At 39.9% G+C, this 15955-nt stretch overlaps 1 protein-coding gene across 5 annotated transcripts in view; it reads left to right on the forward strand.

Moving 5' to 3' along the window:
* The window catches only part of JADE1 (jade family PHD finger 1), a 63353-nt gene that overhangs the window by 20633 nt on the left and 26765 nt on the right, over nt 1–15955 (forward strand). For 2 of the 5 annotated variants that reach the window (XM_034771122.1, XM_034771123.1), the window contains exons 3-5: nt 9642–9724; nt 9843–9917; nt 13205–13362. In XM_034771122.1, the coding sequence (XP_034627013.1) occupies nt 9642–9724; nt 9843–9917; nt 13205–13362 (316 nt within the window). Of the gene's footprint in view, nt 1–9641; nt 9725–9842; nt 9918–9988; nt 12387–13204; nt 13363–15955 lie in introns of those variants that run through there. The other 3 variants (XM_034771126.1, XM_034771124.1, XM_034771125.1) reach the window with 3 other exon arrangements.

A 15955-nucleotide genomic window follows, 5' to 3' on the forward strand; every position in this document is an offset into this window, starting at 1 on the left:
GGTGGCAATACAATACCATGCCATCCTTACTTCTGTGCTGCTGTCTTCAGAGCTGGGTGGCCGGAGAGTAGCAACTGCTGACTGAGAGCCCAGCTCTACAGGCAGCAGCACAGAAGTAAGGGTAGCAATACCATACCATGCCATACTTACTTCTGCACTGCTGCTGGTGGCAGCTCTGCCTTCAGAGCTGGGCTCCTGGCCAGTAACCACCACTCTTTAGCTGCTCAGCACCGCCGCCAGCAACATTAGCAGCGCAGAAGTAAGGTAGCAGTACTGCAACCCTCCCCCTACAATAACTTTTTAACCCTCCCCACAACTCCTTTTTGTGTCAGGACCCCTACAATTACAACACCCATGAAATTTCAGATTTAAATAGCTGAAATAATGAAATTTACAATTTTAAAAATTTTATGAAATTGTCCAAAATGGACCATGAATTTGGTAGAACCCTACCGATATAAAAGGCCTGGATGCAAATACAACCCGAGACACATTTCCGCAAATCCAAGTCCCCTTTCTCATGCTTCTTCTGCTGGAGGATTTGCTAATCCATCAACCTCATCTCAATTGGCACATCATTACAATAATAGTAATTGTAGTGGCATATTATGATCTGATAATCCTTGCGATGAAAAAAGACACATCATCAAAACATAAAAAGCAACAGCCTCCCCTCTCTAATCAATGTTTATGTTGCACAAAAATAAAATGTCATCAATAACTGTCCAATTACTGCTCTTGAACCGTATGATCCCTCTGGTGTCTTTACAGCAATTTCACACAATTACACTACGTGTGGCGCTAAAATGGTGAACGTACACTATCCACAGTAAGTTAACGCAGGTCCCCTCCTGTTCTTTCCTCTCTCAGCAGTATACATCTGAATATTTTATTATCTTTGACAATGCACATGTGACCTTGCATATGCACATATCTCATTTTGTGCCACTCCTCTAAAAGTGTGGAGAACTCATGGATCCCATGGGACATTTCATACTCACAGGGCCCACTTTAGTTCTTTCCTATTGTGACGTCATTCCACTGCAGTAATTTCTGACATTTTATTTGCGATGTTGTTGTAGACATGCTGGTTGCAGGATATGAGGAGACAAGGTAGGTGAGGTGACACATCTTATTGGACCAATCTCTGTGAAGCTCAAAAGCTTGTCCCTTCCACCAAAAGAAGTTGGTCTGATGAAAGATCTTACCTCACCTACCTTGTGTCTCTGAAGTTTTATTGTTAATTTAATTGCAGATTTTCAATGTCTATTTGAGTACCATCTGTATTTGCATCCATATCGCTATGTGATCTTGTCAGATCTTACAACCTAAACAAAATTGGGTATGCTCAGTATTTGAATAGGAGTCTTGTAAAGAAAACTCACAAGAGGCGGCATTGATGATTAAGGATACGATTATGTCACGGCAGTTACCGTTGCCATGAAACTGTGAATGTTGCCATTTATATGGACCCTGCTGCCATGCATTAACAGTCTGTTTGCTTTGATCAGTTGTGGTGCATTAACAATTCATTAATTTACTGTGATCTAGTCCTCTTTGAAACAGGACCAGATCAAAATTGAACTAAAAACTGTTAATGTGCGGCAGCAGGGTCCACAGTAACAGTCTATTCATTTGCTTTGATCAACTACCATGCATTAAAAGTTCCTTCATTTTGATCAGCTACTGCACAGTAACAGTTTGTTCATTTAATTTGTTCTAGTCCCATTTCAAAGAGGAATATTAGACCAGAGTGAACTAACCAGCAGTGTCCACAAGGTTGCCGTGACCACCATGTGAATTATCTATTTTTTGCCATGATTGTGCCATGAATTTTGTTTATTTTTACCATGACAAAGTTGTATCCATAGTGATGGTTGATTCATTATATGGGGCTTGTCCTTCTCAATAGTACTGAGCTGATGTCCAAGCACACTACGTAAAGGCAGTATGCTCCTGAAGGTGCAGTCTTACAGATTATTGTTTATTATGTTATAGTGCCCAAAAACATATTAGGCACTTCTAAGAAGGTATATTCCCTACCCTATACATCTTCAGATAAGATGTGAAACTCTATGGAAGATGTACATATTGAAGCTGTTATTGGCGAGCACTCTACAATATACATTATCTAATGTGGAAGCAAAATCAGAGACACATTCAGCACAGGTTGTCATTGCAGAAAGACAGGCCATTAAAGCCGAAAGTTAGGTAGAAATAGAAAAGCTTCAAAGGATTTAGAGCTAATACCCTAATTAACACCAGACCTGGGATCTCAGTGAGAAATTCTGTTGCTTTGGAGATGCAAGCTAAAATGCAATGTAATCAGAATTGCACTCTAATATCAAAGTCCTGGTCGTCCCTAAAGATAACCAGGACATAGCAGAATCCAAGGTAAAAAATAATGATTTCCTTAATATAGGTTCTGATGAAGAGTAGATGTGTATCTTAACTTCCCTATGAAGAATCCATCTGAAGAATGTGGCTTCTACTAATGGATATTTGGTCATTGTAATAAATGATTTGGAAAGGAACCGAAACAAATATGTTGTCAAATGACAAAAGGGGATTTTGTTTGAGATGCAGAGAATCCTTTCCCCCTATATGGAGGGCCTATTACTCAGGCAAAGTGAAGAGATTTCCAACTCTAAAGGTGTGCTTACAGCCATTTTATACCCAACCAAACTGTATGGATACAATGTCCAAAATTGACCCATAATTACAGGTATCTTAATTTCTGAGGGCACAATCGGAGACATCCAAGGCCTGATTTTCAGAACTGTGCACAACTTCCATTGACATCCCATGATCATCACCTCAAAAATGAGGTCTTTTTAGTTTAGTGTTTAAATATGGATTTAGATGCTTGATTTTAGGCTCTCACAGTTGAAAGTTTTGGCCTAGGTGACTTGCAGTACAGAAGATGATCTATGTTTTCTGGGACAAAAAGTCTGCAAAGTAGCTTCTGGAGAGAACTAAGTTTAATGGTGATGAAAAATGAGGCACCTGTCTTCAAACTGCATGTAAAATACCTTTTATATTGTTCATTTTCAATCTTTTTTTTAATTAGACCACTTCTTTAGTAGTCATAGATAGGGAGGGCCTACCAAATTCATGGTCCATTTTGGTCAATTTCACGGTCAGAGGATTAAAAAAATCATAAATTTCATGATTTCAGCTATTTAAATCTGAAATTTCACGGTGTTGTAATTGTAGGGGTCCTGACCCAAAAAGGAGTTGTGGGGCGCTTTGCAAAGTTATTGTAGGGGGATTGCGGTATTTCTACCCTTACTTCTGCACTGCTGTTGCTGGCGGCAGTGCTGGGCAGCTGAAGAGCGGTGGCTGCTGGCTGGGAGCCCAGCTTTGAAGGCAGAGCCACCGCCAGCAGCAGCACAGAAGTAAGGATGAAATGGTATGGTGTTGCCATCCTTACTTCTGCGCTGCTGCCTGTACAGCTGAGCCTTCAGTCAGCAGCCGCCAGTCTCCGGCCACCCAGCTCTGAAGGCGGCAGCGCAGAAGTAATGGTGGCATGATATGGTATTGCCACCCTTATTTCTGCGCTGTTGCTGACAGGATGCTGCCTTCAGAGCTGGGTGCCCAGCCAACAGCTGCTGCTCTCTAACCAGCCAGCTCTGAAGGCAGCGCAGAAGTAAGGGTAGCAATACCTCAACCCCCTAAAATAACCTTGTGACTCTGTGCTACTCCCTATGGGGTCAGGACACCCAATTTGAGAAACACTGGTCTCCCCCTCTGAACTCTCTATAGTATAAGGTAAAAGCACACGAAAGACAAGATTTCATGGGAGGAGACCAGATTTCACAGTCCGTGATGCGTTTTTCATAACTGTGAATTTGGTAGGGCCCTATATATAGGAAATGATATGTGGACTTATACATGTGCAGCTATGTCTTTACTAAGAAGAATGGGGGAAATTAGCCTTAGAAACTCTTCTGCTGTTTACTTTGTGCCCCTCATGTTGGATCTTTATCCTGTAGTTTGACCATTGGCCAGTTGAGGTATGCCTGAAACAAGGCTTTACTGTGAAGAGTGGCAGCTCAGGCAGCAGACAGGGAGACTAAGCATTTCCTTTTACTTCTCAGGCTGCAGATCTTTCTGACAGAGTGTGGTGTTGGCAGCAGTGTCTACTCTACCTCAAAGCAAGTCTGGAAAAAGTGTAGGCAGCTGGAAATGCCAGCACTTAGCAAAAACAGCAGCCAGGCGAGCATCCATGTCAGAAATGTTTTGCACTGTTGTGCTGCTTGGTTTAGTGATGTAGCAGAGTTGTATTTACGATAGGAAAAGTGTGTTCAGACTCCCAGTGTTCTCAAGCTTTGAAGTGTTCAGAGGCTGTAGCAGCCTCTAGCTCTCTTGGGACACTGCTGGATGCCTTACAGGTGGTTTTACAACAGTGTTATGCATGATATACAGTATAACTGAATATCTTCATGCTGAGTGGAATATTGGATGATGGGGAGAATTTGCTAAGATTTTGGATGTGCTTTGGTAGCACTAAGGACTTCTCTGTTTTAGTGGGCTTTCTAAAATCTAAACATATTTTTGAGTGGTCATTTCACAAAGTGATATAGTTAGAGACAATCGTTTTTTCTTTTCCTTTTAAAAATTCTATTTTTTTCATAAAAATACATATGTGAAACATATGTCTCCTCTAATTTCTTGATCACACTTTTCTTCTAATACTGAAGGAGCTGTATTTTTGTAATTTCATTAATAGTGTACAAGTGAAAAAAAGATATGGCTTTGGCTAATGTCAGGCACGTAGTTTCTGAAGATAATATAGGAAAGTTGCTCTACTTATATCTTCCTATCAGCCTCGTTCCTTTTCTCTTCACTGCTGTGGTCTGCCAAAGCTTTGCTTCTCTTAACCAGAGACTGTCCATTTATTTTTAGTTATGCCTAGTTAAATAAATTTTCTGATGGAGGGAAAACAAAATGCAGACTTGAAGTAAGGGGCTGATTTGCCTCATTGAAATCAATGGGATTTTTGCATTGACATCAGTGGGAGTTGTTGGATCAGGCCCAAACAGACTGATATAAACCACTCTGGCACCCATGAGGAATTTTTTTTTGGTTTAAAAAAGGAGTTTCCTAGGGGTCTTTGTTCCCAATAATACCTGGATGCTTTGTATGCTTAACTCCCAGTAGGTGTTACTGTTAGCTGCTTGAATACGTACATTGCCTGTTAATAGAAAGTATATAGGTCCCTTAAGAGTATATATTTATATCTGATTTTCTAATGCTGATTGGATCGTGTATTTTGGGTAATGCTTTGTTAGTTCTGAAGACTTAAAGTGAATCACTGTGATTTTATTTGTAGGTTAAATACAGCACTTTGATCAGACCATCCTCTCACTGCCCATAATAAAGTGTCATGGTCATCCATTAGTTAAAAAGATTTCCCATTAACTTGTAAACCAGGCTTATGAAGATGTATTTTAGGGTCAAGCTGCCCACAGAACAATTTGGCCCACTCGTAGAAGGAAAGAGAGGTTAGGATGAAGGATTCCAATTTTCATTACTTCTCCATTGTTTCTATACTCAGGTTGATGCGCTGCAATGGCTGCTACACTCTGTGCTTTAGAATTGTGTATTTCATATTCACTATAGAACGTGGATTTTGGCATGTACAACAACTGTGATGGAGTTACCGTTTGTCATTAATCTTCCATCTGTTATAGAATTAATTCATGTAGTATACAAGAAAGATTTCCCCAAGGTAAACTGGTTAGTTAGGAATGTTTTATTTGTAAAACCCCCAGTGGCGCAGACTTTTGATATCTCCATTTGATTGATCGATTTTTTTTTTACAAAGACTGGAGTTTAACTGTAAAACATTGTCTTGATCTTTGATGGCTTGCCAGTCTCGATCACTGTCTTGTGCTTTTTTTCTCTGAAACTGGGGAAACGTGTGAATTACTGGTGGGAGAAGACTATTTTTTAAAAATACATTGGTTACATAGAAGTTGTGCAACTTTAATACTGAGCATTTGTTTTGTCTGAAAAATACCAAGAATCTCTCTAAAATACAGATTCATGTGTTCTTAAGTTTATCTACAGCGCATATAATACAAAAGCATCACATTGTTTCTAGACCTGCTCCACAACTTTTATTTTAGCAATGACAGGTAACCACTTTCCTGTAATCCAGGAATGTCCTTCAGTACATGTAATTGGACATAAAAATCAGGTCATTTATCAGTGAAATATCTGTAATTTTGCCTATGAACTTTTTCTTTCAGTGATTATTAAGAGATCACTCTGCTACCAAATTTCGACTAAAGGGTGGAAATGAAAAGTGATTTGCCTTTCATGCTTCCTTTCTTTTCCCTCTTATGGTTTTCTTGCTTATTTCAATATTATTGTTCCTGGGTTACCCAAGGAATGGAGAGATTTAACTAGTCAAACCCCCTTTGTTGAAATGCTGTGGCTTGAGAAAATATCAGCCACAAATACACTCTGTAGTGGTCTGGTCTAATTTGAATTATTCCTCCCAGAATGGGGAATCTAGTGTAAAGTTTCTGTATTAACATAAGCATGTCAGAGCAATTTAGGAAGTAATATTAAGATTTAGGAAATGGTGGTAGGATTTGAGTCTCCATGCAGCACTAAGAGGTCAGGTCAGTGGCCTAGCTGTAATGTTCTGCACTATTGAGATTAACAGAATTATATTTAGGATGATGTTTTGTTTTGTAGCATCTGCTAGTAACAGAGCTGAGAAATATTTTGAATTAACCAAAAGGATATTAATGAAACAAATGGAGACAGAAGATATGCCAATTATTATTTTTGCTACCCACCTCCAGTAGCTTCCCAAGGACACACACGCGATCTGAAAAATCTATCCATTAGCAGCTTGTTTAGAAAAAGCCATATGCTTGGTTACTGTCAATCTCCAATTGATGTAAACTTATCACTAGAGCTGAATTAAAGCACATAGTTAAAAATTCAGAAGTATATCACATTGCTGCTGTTCTAATTTTTCCAGATGTATGCATCACTTGTGAACAACTGTAACAAACTTCCAGAGTTACTAGCTGTGTTACTGGCAGAAGCTACAGAATAAAACAACATCTTGTTAATGGAGTTTCTCATTCAGTACCCTGACTGCAAAAAACAAACAAAAAAAACCCTCCAATATATACGCAAAACCAGCAATCATATCCACCTATGGATTGCTGCTTCAACAACCTAATTAGCCAAATATTTCATTAGCTCTCACTGTAGTCGATCAGACATGAATGTTTTTGAGATTGGAAAAATTATTAGGATCTGGACAACTAGGTGCAAAAGTGTGTGTGGCTGTGGACGTTAAAGGGGCATAGTCAATTGGAAAAGCATACTTCTCTGAATTATTTTTACTTATATTTTTAACAATAACATTTAAATACTATAACTGAAAGGGACTAAAGAGAAAAATAGTTTAATGTGTTTTTTTTCCATTCATTTGCTATGTGCATTTGTCAGTTCTTTATGGTTGGTTTCACCGTTTACCTTGGATAGCCAGTCAGAGTGAAATTCTCCCCTGTGCTAAGGTCCAGCAGAAGACCAGTGCACCACTTAAGTTTCACTTCAGGTCTCAAAATAGGTTTTAAAGGAGACTTAAGTGGTACATAAACCTTGTGTTGACTTTCTGCACGTAAATGAATCACCCTTAGTTACTTTCCTCTGTTTTGTGTGGATCTTTCANTTTCTGCACGTAAATGAATCACCCTTAGTTACTTTCCTCTGTTTTGTGTGGATCTTTCATGCAGCACAAGGAAGAGAAAAACATTTTACTGTATCAAAATGTGACTGTAAGACCAGACAAAACAAAACAACAATGGCAAGGAGGACTCAGGGTCATGTGAAGTACCTGCAACAACTTCAAGTATATGTCTCTGTGGGTGCGCCCACTGTATGAGTGTATGCACCTATGCTCTCTTGACCGGAAATTATAAATAGCAGCGTTTGCAGTTCCATATCGGTGCAAAGCAGTGCCTGTGCTCCCAAGTGAGGGCATATAAAGAGATGCGGACCCCAAAATTATTAGTTTTTACAGTGAATGTGTCCCTTTATATCACTATTTTCTGATGGGCTTATCCTAAAGGATATGATTTCTATCCAGTTGCTACACACATTGACTTAACTTGTGCCACTGTGAACATTCCATGTACCATCCATTGTTTACCACTCTGTAACAGAGCATTTCTTTTAACCAGACTTACAAATGTGTTACTACCCGAAGACCGTGGAAGGCCAAATGTTGTAAAATTATAGCTTAGTGGTTGCTTCTGTCCAGCAACTATGTATTATCTCTTTCGAGTGACAGTCTTGTGAAGTCAATTGACATTGAAAATAATTTTTTGTGTTCCCAGTAGAGGGAGGATTGAAGACCTGTTCTTATTCAGCTTTCATTGCCATATTACTTGCATACTACTGCAGGTTTCTGTTGAGTGATGTGAGGCAATACTGCTCTCATGGGCCGCAGCTGAAGCCTGCACATTGCTTCCAGCACTTACTGGCCGAGACAGCAAAGAACTGAGTATTAACCTTAAGGCCATTGTGCCAACCTCGCTTTGTTTGTTAATGTTTAAGGCTCAGAGCTGTGGAATCTCTGCAGTGCTGTCTCTGGTTATGTGGACACTCTGATCTCCCCATTACATCCTCTGTGTCAACTTCTGTGCTTCATTTTCCAGTCCTTCCTCCTCCTTTGTTAACCACTATCATGCTAATCTATTGTCTCTTCCTTTCATCATTGTCATATAGTGTGACTTGAGTTACATTTGTGTACCTTGTCATGCCAATAAAGTGTCATTTGATTAAATTAAATTGATCAGCACAGGCTCACCATAAGCAGGTTTTGCTCACAGGTTTTGTGCTGGTCCTGTGGTGTCATAGCATTTCTAGTGGGATACATTCTCCGCCCTCTCCCTGACTTCAGATAGAATAATCTTCCTAAAAGCAGATAAAGGCATCCACTCCGTATTGAAGAATGGTGGGACCGGGGGAAATAGTTGGTCCTGAGTATAGTGACTGAAGAATTCTACATATAAAAACCCCATGACACTGCTCAGTAATTTCCTCATGCCAGAAGACAGACAGACACATCATATAGTCTTAGGGTTCCTGGGTGTAGAACGGCTTTCTGTTTCACCTTGAAAAGAACTCCATCCTAAGAGAAATAATGGGGACAGAGTATGTTCTGCATGGATGTGCTGGGACATCAGTACATTAGCTTTGAAGATGTCATCTCAGGCTATCCACAGACGTCCCAGCTAGTTTTTAATCTTAAGGAAGTGATTTGTGTTTGGATCAGTATTGCTCAAATAAAGAACTGTTGTGCCATAGATTTTCTAATATGATGCCTATAAAAATGTCATTTTTGCGAAGCCAATAAATATAGCTGTCGGGATAAAAAAAAATACATGGAAGTGATCACAGAAGTGCTAGACTGAGCCAGCAGTTTTCCCCTGCTTGTTCATTATGAAACAGTCTTTTTGAGGTGTGTGATAAAAGGCTGAATCTTGCTCTACTTACTCAAGTAGTATCATTGAAGTCAACTGGCCTACTTGTGTGAACAGCGTGAGCAGTCTTTTTCTGACTGATGAAAGCACTCATTTCAGTTGATCATTTTTATACCGTAGGCTTGTCCACCTGGTCCCAGCATTCCAGATCTCGACACCGGAGGAATTCATGCTCCAGACATGAAGACCGAAAACCTTCTGAGGTATTTCTGGAATTACACTTGCATTTTGCTACCTCTATCTAGTAAAACACACACATGCCTTGTTAAAGAATAGATTTCTTCCTAATCATATTTTCTTTCCTTTTCTGCTCCATCTCAGCTGGCACCCAGCAACCTTTCTTCTGGCCAGGAGATCAGGGAGTTCAGCTGCTACCACAGTCACTGCCAGCATCAAGTTAGTTTTTAGCCATGAATATTGGGCTAGTTTGGCACCAGCCCAACATAGCTCTGAAACTTTCTTTCTTTCTTTTAGTGGTTTGGGTTATTTGTTCTTGATTTATGGTGAACAGTAAAAGTTTATTTTTGGTAGTTTCATAGCCTTTATTTGGCCTTAATTAATAGTTTTTATTTGTTAACAGACTTGTCAAACCAGACATCTGTCTCTTTTAAGCTTCATATGCAGTGCTTTGAGGAATTCAAATCAAGGAAGGAAATGTAAATCAATTTGAACTTTTTGGGTGGGTCATTTGTAGGCACCAAATGTATATGATCCACTGCATACAAGTTTGCAGATGCCCTTGCCTGAACTGGTCTGAGACAATCATTAGACCGCAGACTGTATTGTGGCTGAAAACAAGGTATTTACCTCAGAAGGTGAAATTTCTTGGGTTAAGTCATTTTCACTGTGTCAAAGTACTTTAAATGCTTCAGTGGCTGAAGTTGGGAGAGAGGCATATTTAGCTAGATTTCATGATGACAGTGTACTTCCTTCGCCCCAGGGATAATCAGTTTTTCATGGGGGAATTATGTACACTGTTCAGTGTATTAAAAACACAACAAGAGAGCCACTTGACCATCAAGTAAATGACCAGAGATAACTTTTCAAACCCTGATCTTGTCTTTCTTGGCCTAGACCTATTTTTGTGATGTTTCTTTCTCTCCTCATGCACACATACTAACCTGTGGCTCTTCCAATATTCTATTTTTTTCCCTCCCTTTGCCTTTCTTCCCAGTCTGAGAGGTCTTTCTTCCACTTCCCCCAAGTTCCTGTTTGTTCTTATTTCTTGGATTGTCTCAGTCTGCGACAGCATGCTATGCTGATTCCAGTGTGCCAGCAGATAAGTGACACTCATTAAACTCTCAGGGTGAAATCCTTGCCTCATTTGAAGTCAGTGGCAAAACTCCCATTGACTTCAGCAAGGCCAGGATTTCACCCTCTCTCTGTCTCTGAAGTGCTGTGTGCCAGTTCTTCAGAGATAATAATTTTGTAAACTTCTTTTGGCTCCAGGCCCATTGATTGCATCAGAAATTAGCAGAGCAGCAAGGATAGTGACACAAGGCAGAGAGTCTTAGAAAGGATTTTCTTGATGGTCAAGTATTCCATTAACAACTTCTTGTGTAGTACCCAAAATAACTAGCCACAAGCTATCAGACTGAAAAATTTTCATATCTTGTTTTTTACTCAAATCACTAGAAGTCCAAAACCTTATGGCTGGCTCTGCTAGTTTACTGGGAGAGTGAGTTTGTTTTGTGGATTCTGTTTCATTTCTTGATTGCAACCTCACAGGACTGATAGTTTAGATTTTTTAAAAAGCGTTTTATTTTATTACATTACCTATATTCATCCTTTTCTTCTTTTCTTGAGAAACTTACAAATTAATACTTAATTGTAGTGGGATTTATTCTTACAAAAATGCAGACTTGCACCTGAAATTCAAAAAATGTCATCACTGGGTGTAAACAGTTTTGAAAAATAAAAATAAGTAACACTTGGATGTTCCCCAATGAGAAATCCAGGGCATAACAGAGAGAATGAGAGAGTGGGGAAAATTCGGGCATATCATGTGGCCAGGCTTTTTATATTGTATTTCACTGTAGAGATTTTTTTCCCCTAATGATCAGACTAATGATCGGTTCCCTAAAACGTGTAAAAAAATCATAGATGACTTATTGTAATTTGAAGTGTTTTAATGGCATATGAAAGAAGCCACTATCCCCAGGGAAGGCAGCCTTTATGATTTGTGTAACCACAGTGGATGCACATACCTTACAGATTTGTGCTTTATCCACAGCCAAACACAATTATTGTCAGATACTAACACAAAACAGCCAATATGGAAGTTGGATTAGGGATTCAGCACAAGAGTAGCAAGTGTGAAGTAAATTTGCATCATTAGCAATGTTTGGAGAATCTAGGATCAGTGTCTTGCCTTCCTGAAAATCTGCCTGAAACTTCATAACTATACAGTATGGAGCTGGATATGTGCCTTGCTGACTATAGCTGCCATAAACTCCTGAGTTTGCATATGAACTTTTCTTGTGGTTTTCCTGACTGGTGCTGGATGGGCTGATTCCCTTGTTCTGTTTGGCAAAGGGCTTGGTTTACAATCTTACATTTTTGTTTTCATTGCTTGTTTGCTTTAAAACCTGTTGCACATCCGTTCCTTTGCATGTGGCATTAATTAGTTAATGTATGTAAAGTGCTATTGAGATAAAAAGGGTGAAGTATTAGTTATTACTGTTACGTAGCAGTTTTGGTTGGGGGCAAAAGGGACAGGGAACGCTGGAAGATGTCTAGGCAACTGCTGTCTTGCTATTCTCATGCCTGCGATATCACCCTTCAGTTTCTGCTTCACTGAGAGGCAGTGGCAAACCAGGCAGAATGGAGCTGCCACAGCAGCAGCGCAGCATACTCCTCACAAGGGTGAATCCATTTTTATTTCCTCCTATGGCTTGTTAAAGACTGCATCCCTGCTTGTTTATGGCTGATAACCCAAAACTCGCCAGACATCTTGCAGGTTTTAGAGGCTGATGCCTTAAAAAGGCAAAATGGAATTGTATGCGTTACAATGCAGATGGTAGATGAGCGAACACTAGTGCTGAATGTGGAGATGCCCCAAGAGATCTAGTCTGAAGCTCGATTTAGTTGATCTTTAGGGTAATTTAAAAAAAAACAATAATTCAAGACAAGCTGCCTTGCTTAGAATTTGCTATTGCAGCTGGTCACGTTACAGTCATATCTTGTTTTCTACCATCGACGATTTTTAGAATTCTTTTGTATTAGTCAGGGATCTCGTAATTTGAAAAGCACAGGGCTCAGTCCTGGTCCTATTTAAGTCAGTGGGAGTGTTGGTACGGTGCTCACATGGAACCGGATTGGGTCCATTGTTGTTGACAGGTAATGCTACAGTTTTGGTGCCTGATTGTGAGAGGCTTTGAGCACCTGCAATTCTCATTAAATTTAGAGGGAGTTAGAGGCATGGGGCACCACTCAGGCTTATACCTCCTTCACAGTGTGAACATTAGGAGTCGTAGGGCTGTCAGCCTTATGTCCGTTGTATCTATGTCCCCTTCTCTCTGCCCCCTGATGTGAAGGTAAATGACTGTCCTGTAATAGGCTTTTGTGTTGGTACAGTGACCTTGTTATGCACTGCTCCATGGTTACCCTGGAGCTGTGAATCATAGAGTGTAAATATCAAATGTCAGTGTCTCTGTTCTTTCTCTTGGTTGGTTTCTTTGCAGGTGTTCAGAACGGACTTGATCACTGCCATGAAGCTACCCGACTCCTACCAACTGAACCCTGATGAGTACTATGTGCTGGCAGACCCCTGGAGGCAGGAGTGGGAAAAGGGAGTTCAGGTGCCAGTTAGCCCAGGGGCCATCCCCGAACCAGTAGCCAGGTATAGTTTGGAGAAATATAAACAAACATATATACGCTTAGGCCATCAGTTATACATCTGGATGCCTAGGTTCTAAATTAATATTTAAGCATGTAGTTAGAAATGGCCTGATTTTCAGAGGTTGTGAACAAATCCTTTGCCTCCTATTGAAATCAGTGGGCATTGCTGCTGCTCAGCATTATTGAAAATCTTGCCACATCTTTTTAGGTAGCTGAATATGAATGTAGGAGCCAAATTTAAATTACAGACCTTGGAGAAAACTGCTGGTTTTAATTTTGGTTTTATGAAGTTTTCTAACCTTTTTCTGTTTACTTATAACTTAAATTATCTTGTACAACACTGCAGCTAGATTTAAAAAACTCTCAAATTATTTGGAGCAGTCAGGTTGGGCACATAGTTAAGCTCCATAAATGTGAGTGCTCACATTTGTTACTGTAATTACCGTAATCTTCCCTCTCTTTGTTATACTTGCATGTTGTGTCTTGTTTCAAATGAGACTGTATGCTCTTTGGGGCAGGGACCTGTTGCAAACATCTTTATTATGTAAGGTAACTTCATTGTACTCAGTTATAACGATTCATTAATGCATGTAAACGTTGTTGGTTGTTTGTATTGTGGCAGTGCCTACAGGCCCCAGTCATGGAACAGGAGCCATTGTGCTAGGCATGGTACACACTCACAACAAAAATATGATCCTTACCCGGAAGAGCTTTCACTGTTCAATAGCTTAATTGTCTGAATTCTGTGAGAAGATAAAATGAGGGTGGAGGTGAGAAAAAGCAAGAACTGTCACATATCATTGTTTTTTTTTAAGGAGAATACATTCTGAACCAAACTCAAAATTTCAGAATTTTTGGTCATGACTGTGTATGTATATACATTTATTTAGTAGTCAAAGTTGATACATGTGCCTTCTGGAGTAGCAAGCTATGCAAACCTGTTCATCATTAGCCTATAGTAATAACCCACATTGGAGTGTGCATTAGCAGTCTGTCATGCCTTGGGTGTGTTGTGAGGCATGAGGCTGTAGGCCAAGTGTCTGTAACCACGTAAAAAGTGCACCAGTAGCTTACTAATGAAGGGCTTATTGCAGTTAGAGCCTGGCTGCTCAATGTAAAAAAGAAAAAAAACATTTTTAAAACAGTTTTGGGAGGGTTTATGTAATGTGTCCTTCCACTGTGAAAAGTAGTTGATAGTAAAAGAATTGGAGAACTTACCGTTAGATATTTATACGAACAACAAGAATATCCAGCGTTACTTTAGATAGGATAAAATGTTTATAAGGGTCATAAACCCTTATGTTTCAAGACATAAACTAACCACTAACTGCCTGACTCAGGAAGAAACTTTCCTCCTGGGTAGGTTAGTGCATAATTGTCTATACTGGGTTTTTATACTAACATCTGATGCTGGCCATTGTTGGAGACAGGATACTGGGCCATTGATCTGAGTTGCCGCTCTTCTGACTCTTTGGGTTGTTTCTCACTCTTCTTGCTTCCCAGGAGCCCGGCTTCCCTTTCTGTAGTAAATTGTGGCCCAGCTCACTTTCTGTTATAAAAACTAAATAGGAAATAGCCGATAGCTCCCTCTTTAGTTTTTATAATAGGAAGTGAGACTTGGCAGTTGCTGCTTAAAGCACAACTGGGCTTCTAGGAGAAAGGGGATACGGGGCAGTTAAAAATTCCAGTTGTTCACTGTGCCAGCCCCTCTGCCCATCTTTCCCTTTCTGTGGGGATGGTGATGTTTTACTACAGAATTTGATTTCCCTGCTGTGTGTTGCTATGCCCTATTTTTATATTTTTCAGATCAAAATACTGTATAACCTCACGAGAGGTGGAAAATACTAACAGCATGTAAAGATCCCTCTGCCCTGCCTACCTTCTCTCACCTCTTCCTCTTACAGGAAGGAGTGGAGTTGTTGGATTCTCTCCACCCCTGCTCCTCATGAGGACTGTGGAAGCATCTTTTTTTTTTCTCTTCCTGCTGCCCTTCACGTGTGTAGGGGACAGACTAGTGTTGGTTGGGGTTGGAGGAAGGGAGCAAAATGGTCATTATTGCTCATTAATCCATCCCATAATTAATACCAAAATGCTGTAATGATCTTGGGCATAATTTTAGGAAAAGGGAAGCATGACTGTAAAGTGAACTAATGACATTCTCTGGCAGTTGATGTAGAGTAGGAGGAAATACAATACATTTCACAGAGAAATGATTCTTGTTATTACAGTGCTCAGAAGTGAGCAAGGTGCTTTGTAGGAGGAAACCAAGAGAGAGAGTCACTGCGCTGATGCAACCAATTAGTGTAACAAACAGTAGGGATGGGGTGAGGAAGGACCGGGGTTACAACAATATGTCCATGTGGTGACTCACTGCTAGTACGTGCTCATACTGATGACTCAATTAAATGTTTTTGTGTATACAGTAATTATTATTTTACTTCTTTACATCATGAAGATAAAAAAATTGACTTTTGCAGGTCCTATGAAAATGACCTGTTGAAAGCCAAACTACCTGTTCCAGTCTGTTCGTTCAGTTCTTGTGCTGTGCCATCACCATGGTATCCAAGAATGGCACTGTTTTGGGCAGCATGAGC

This window comes from Trachemys scripta, chromosome 5 (genome assembly GCF_013100865.1).
Source record: "Trachemys scripta elegans isolate TJP31775 chromosome 5, CAS_Tse_1.0, whole genome shotgun sequence".
NCBI classification, from domain to species: Eukaryota; Metazoa; Chordata; order Testudines; family Emydidae; genus Trachemys; species Trachemys scripta.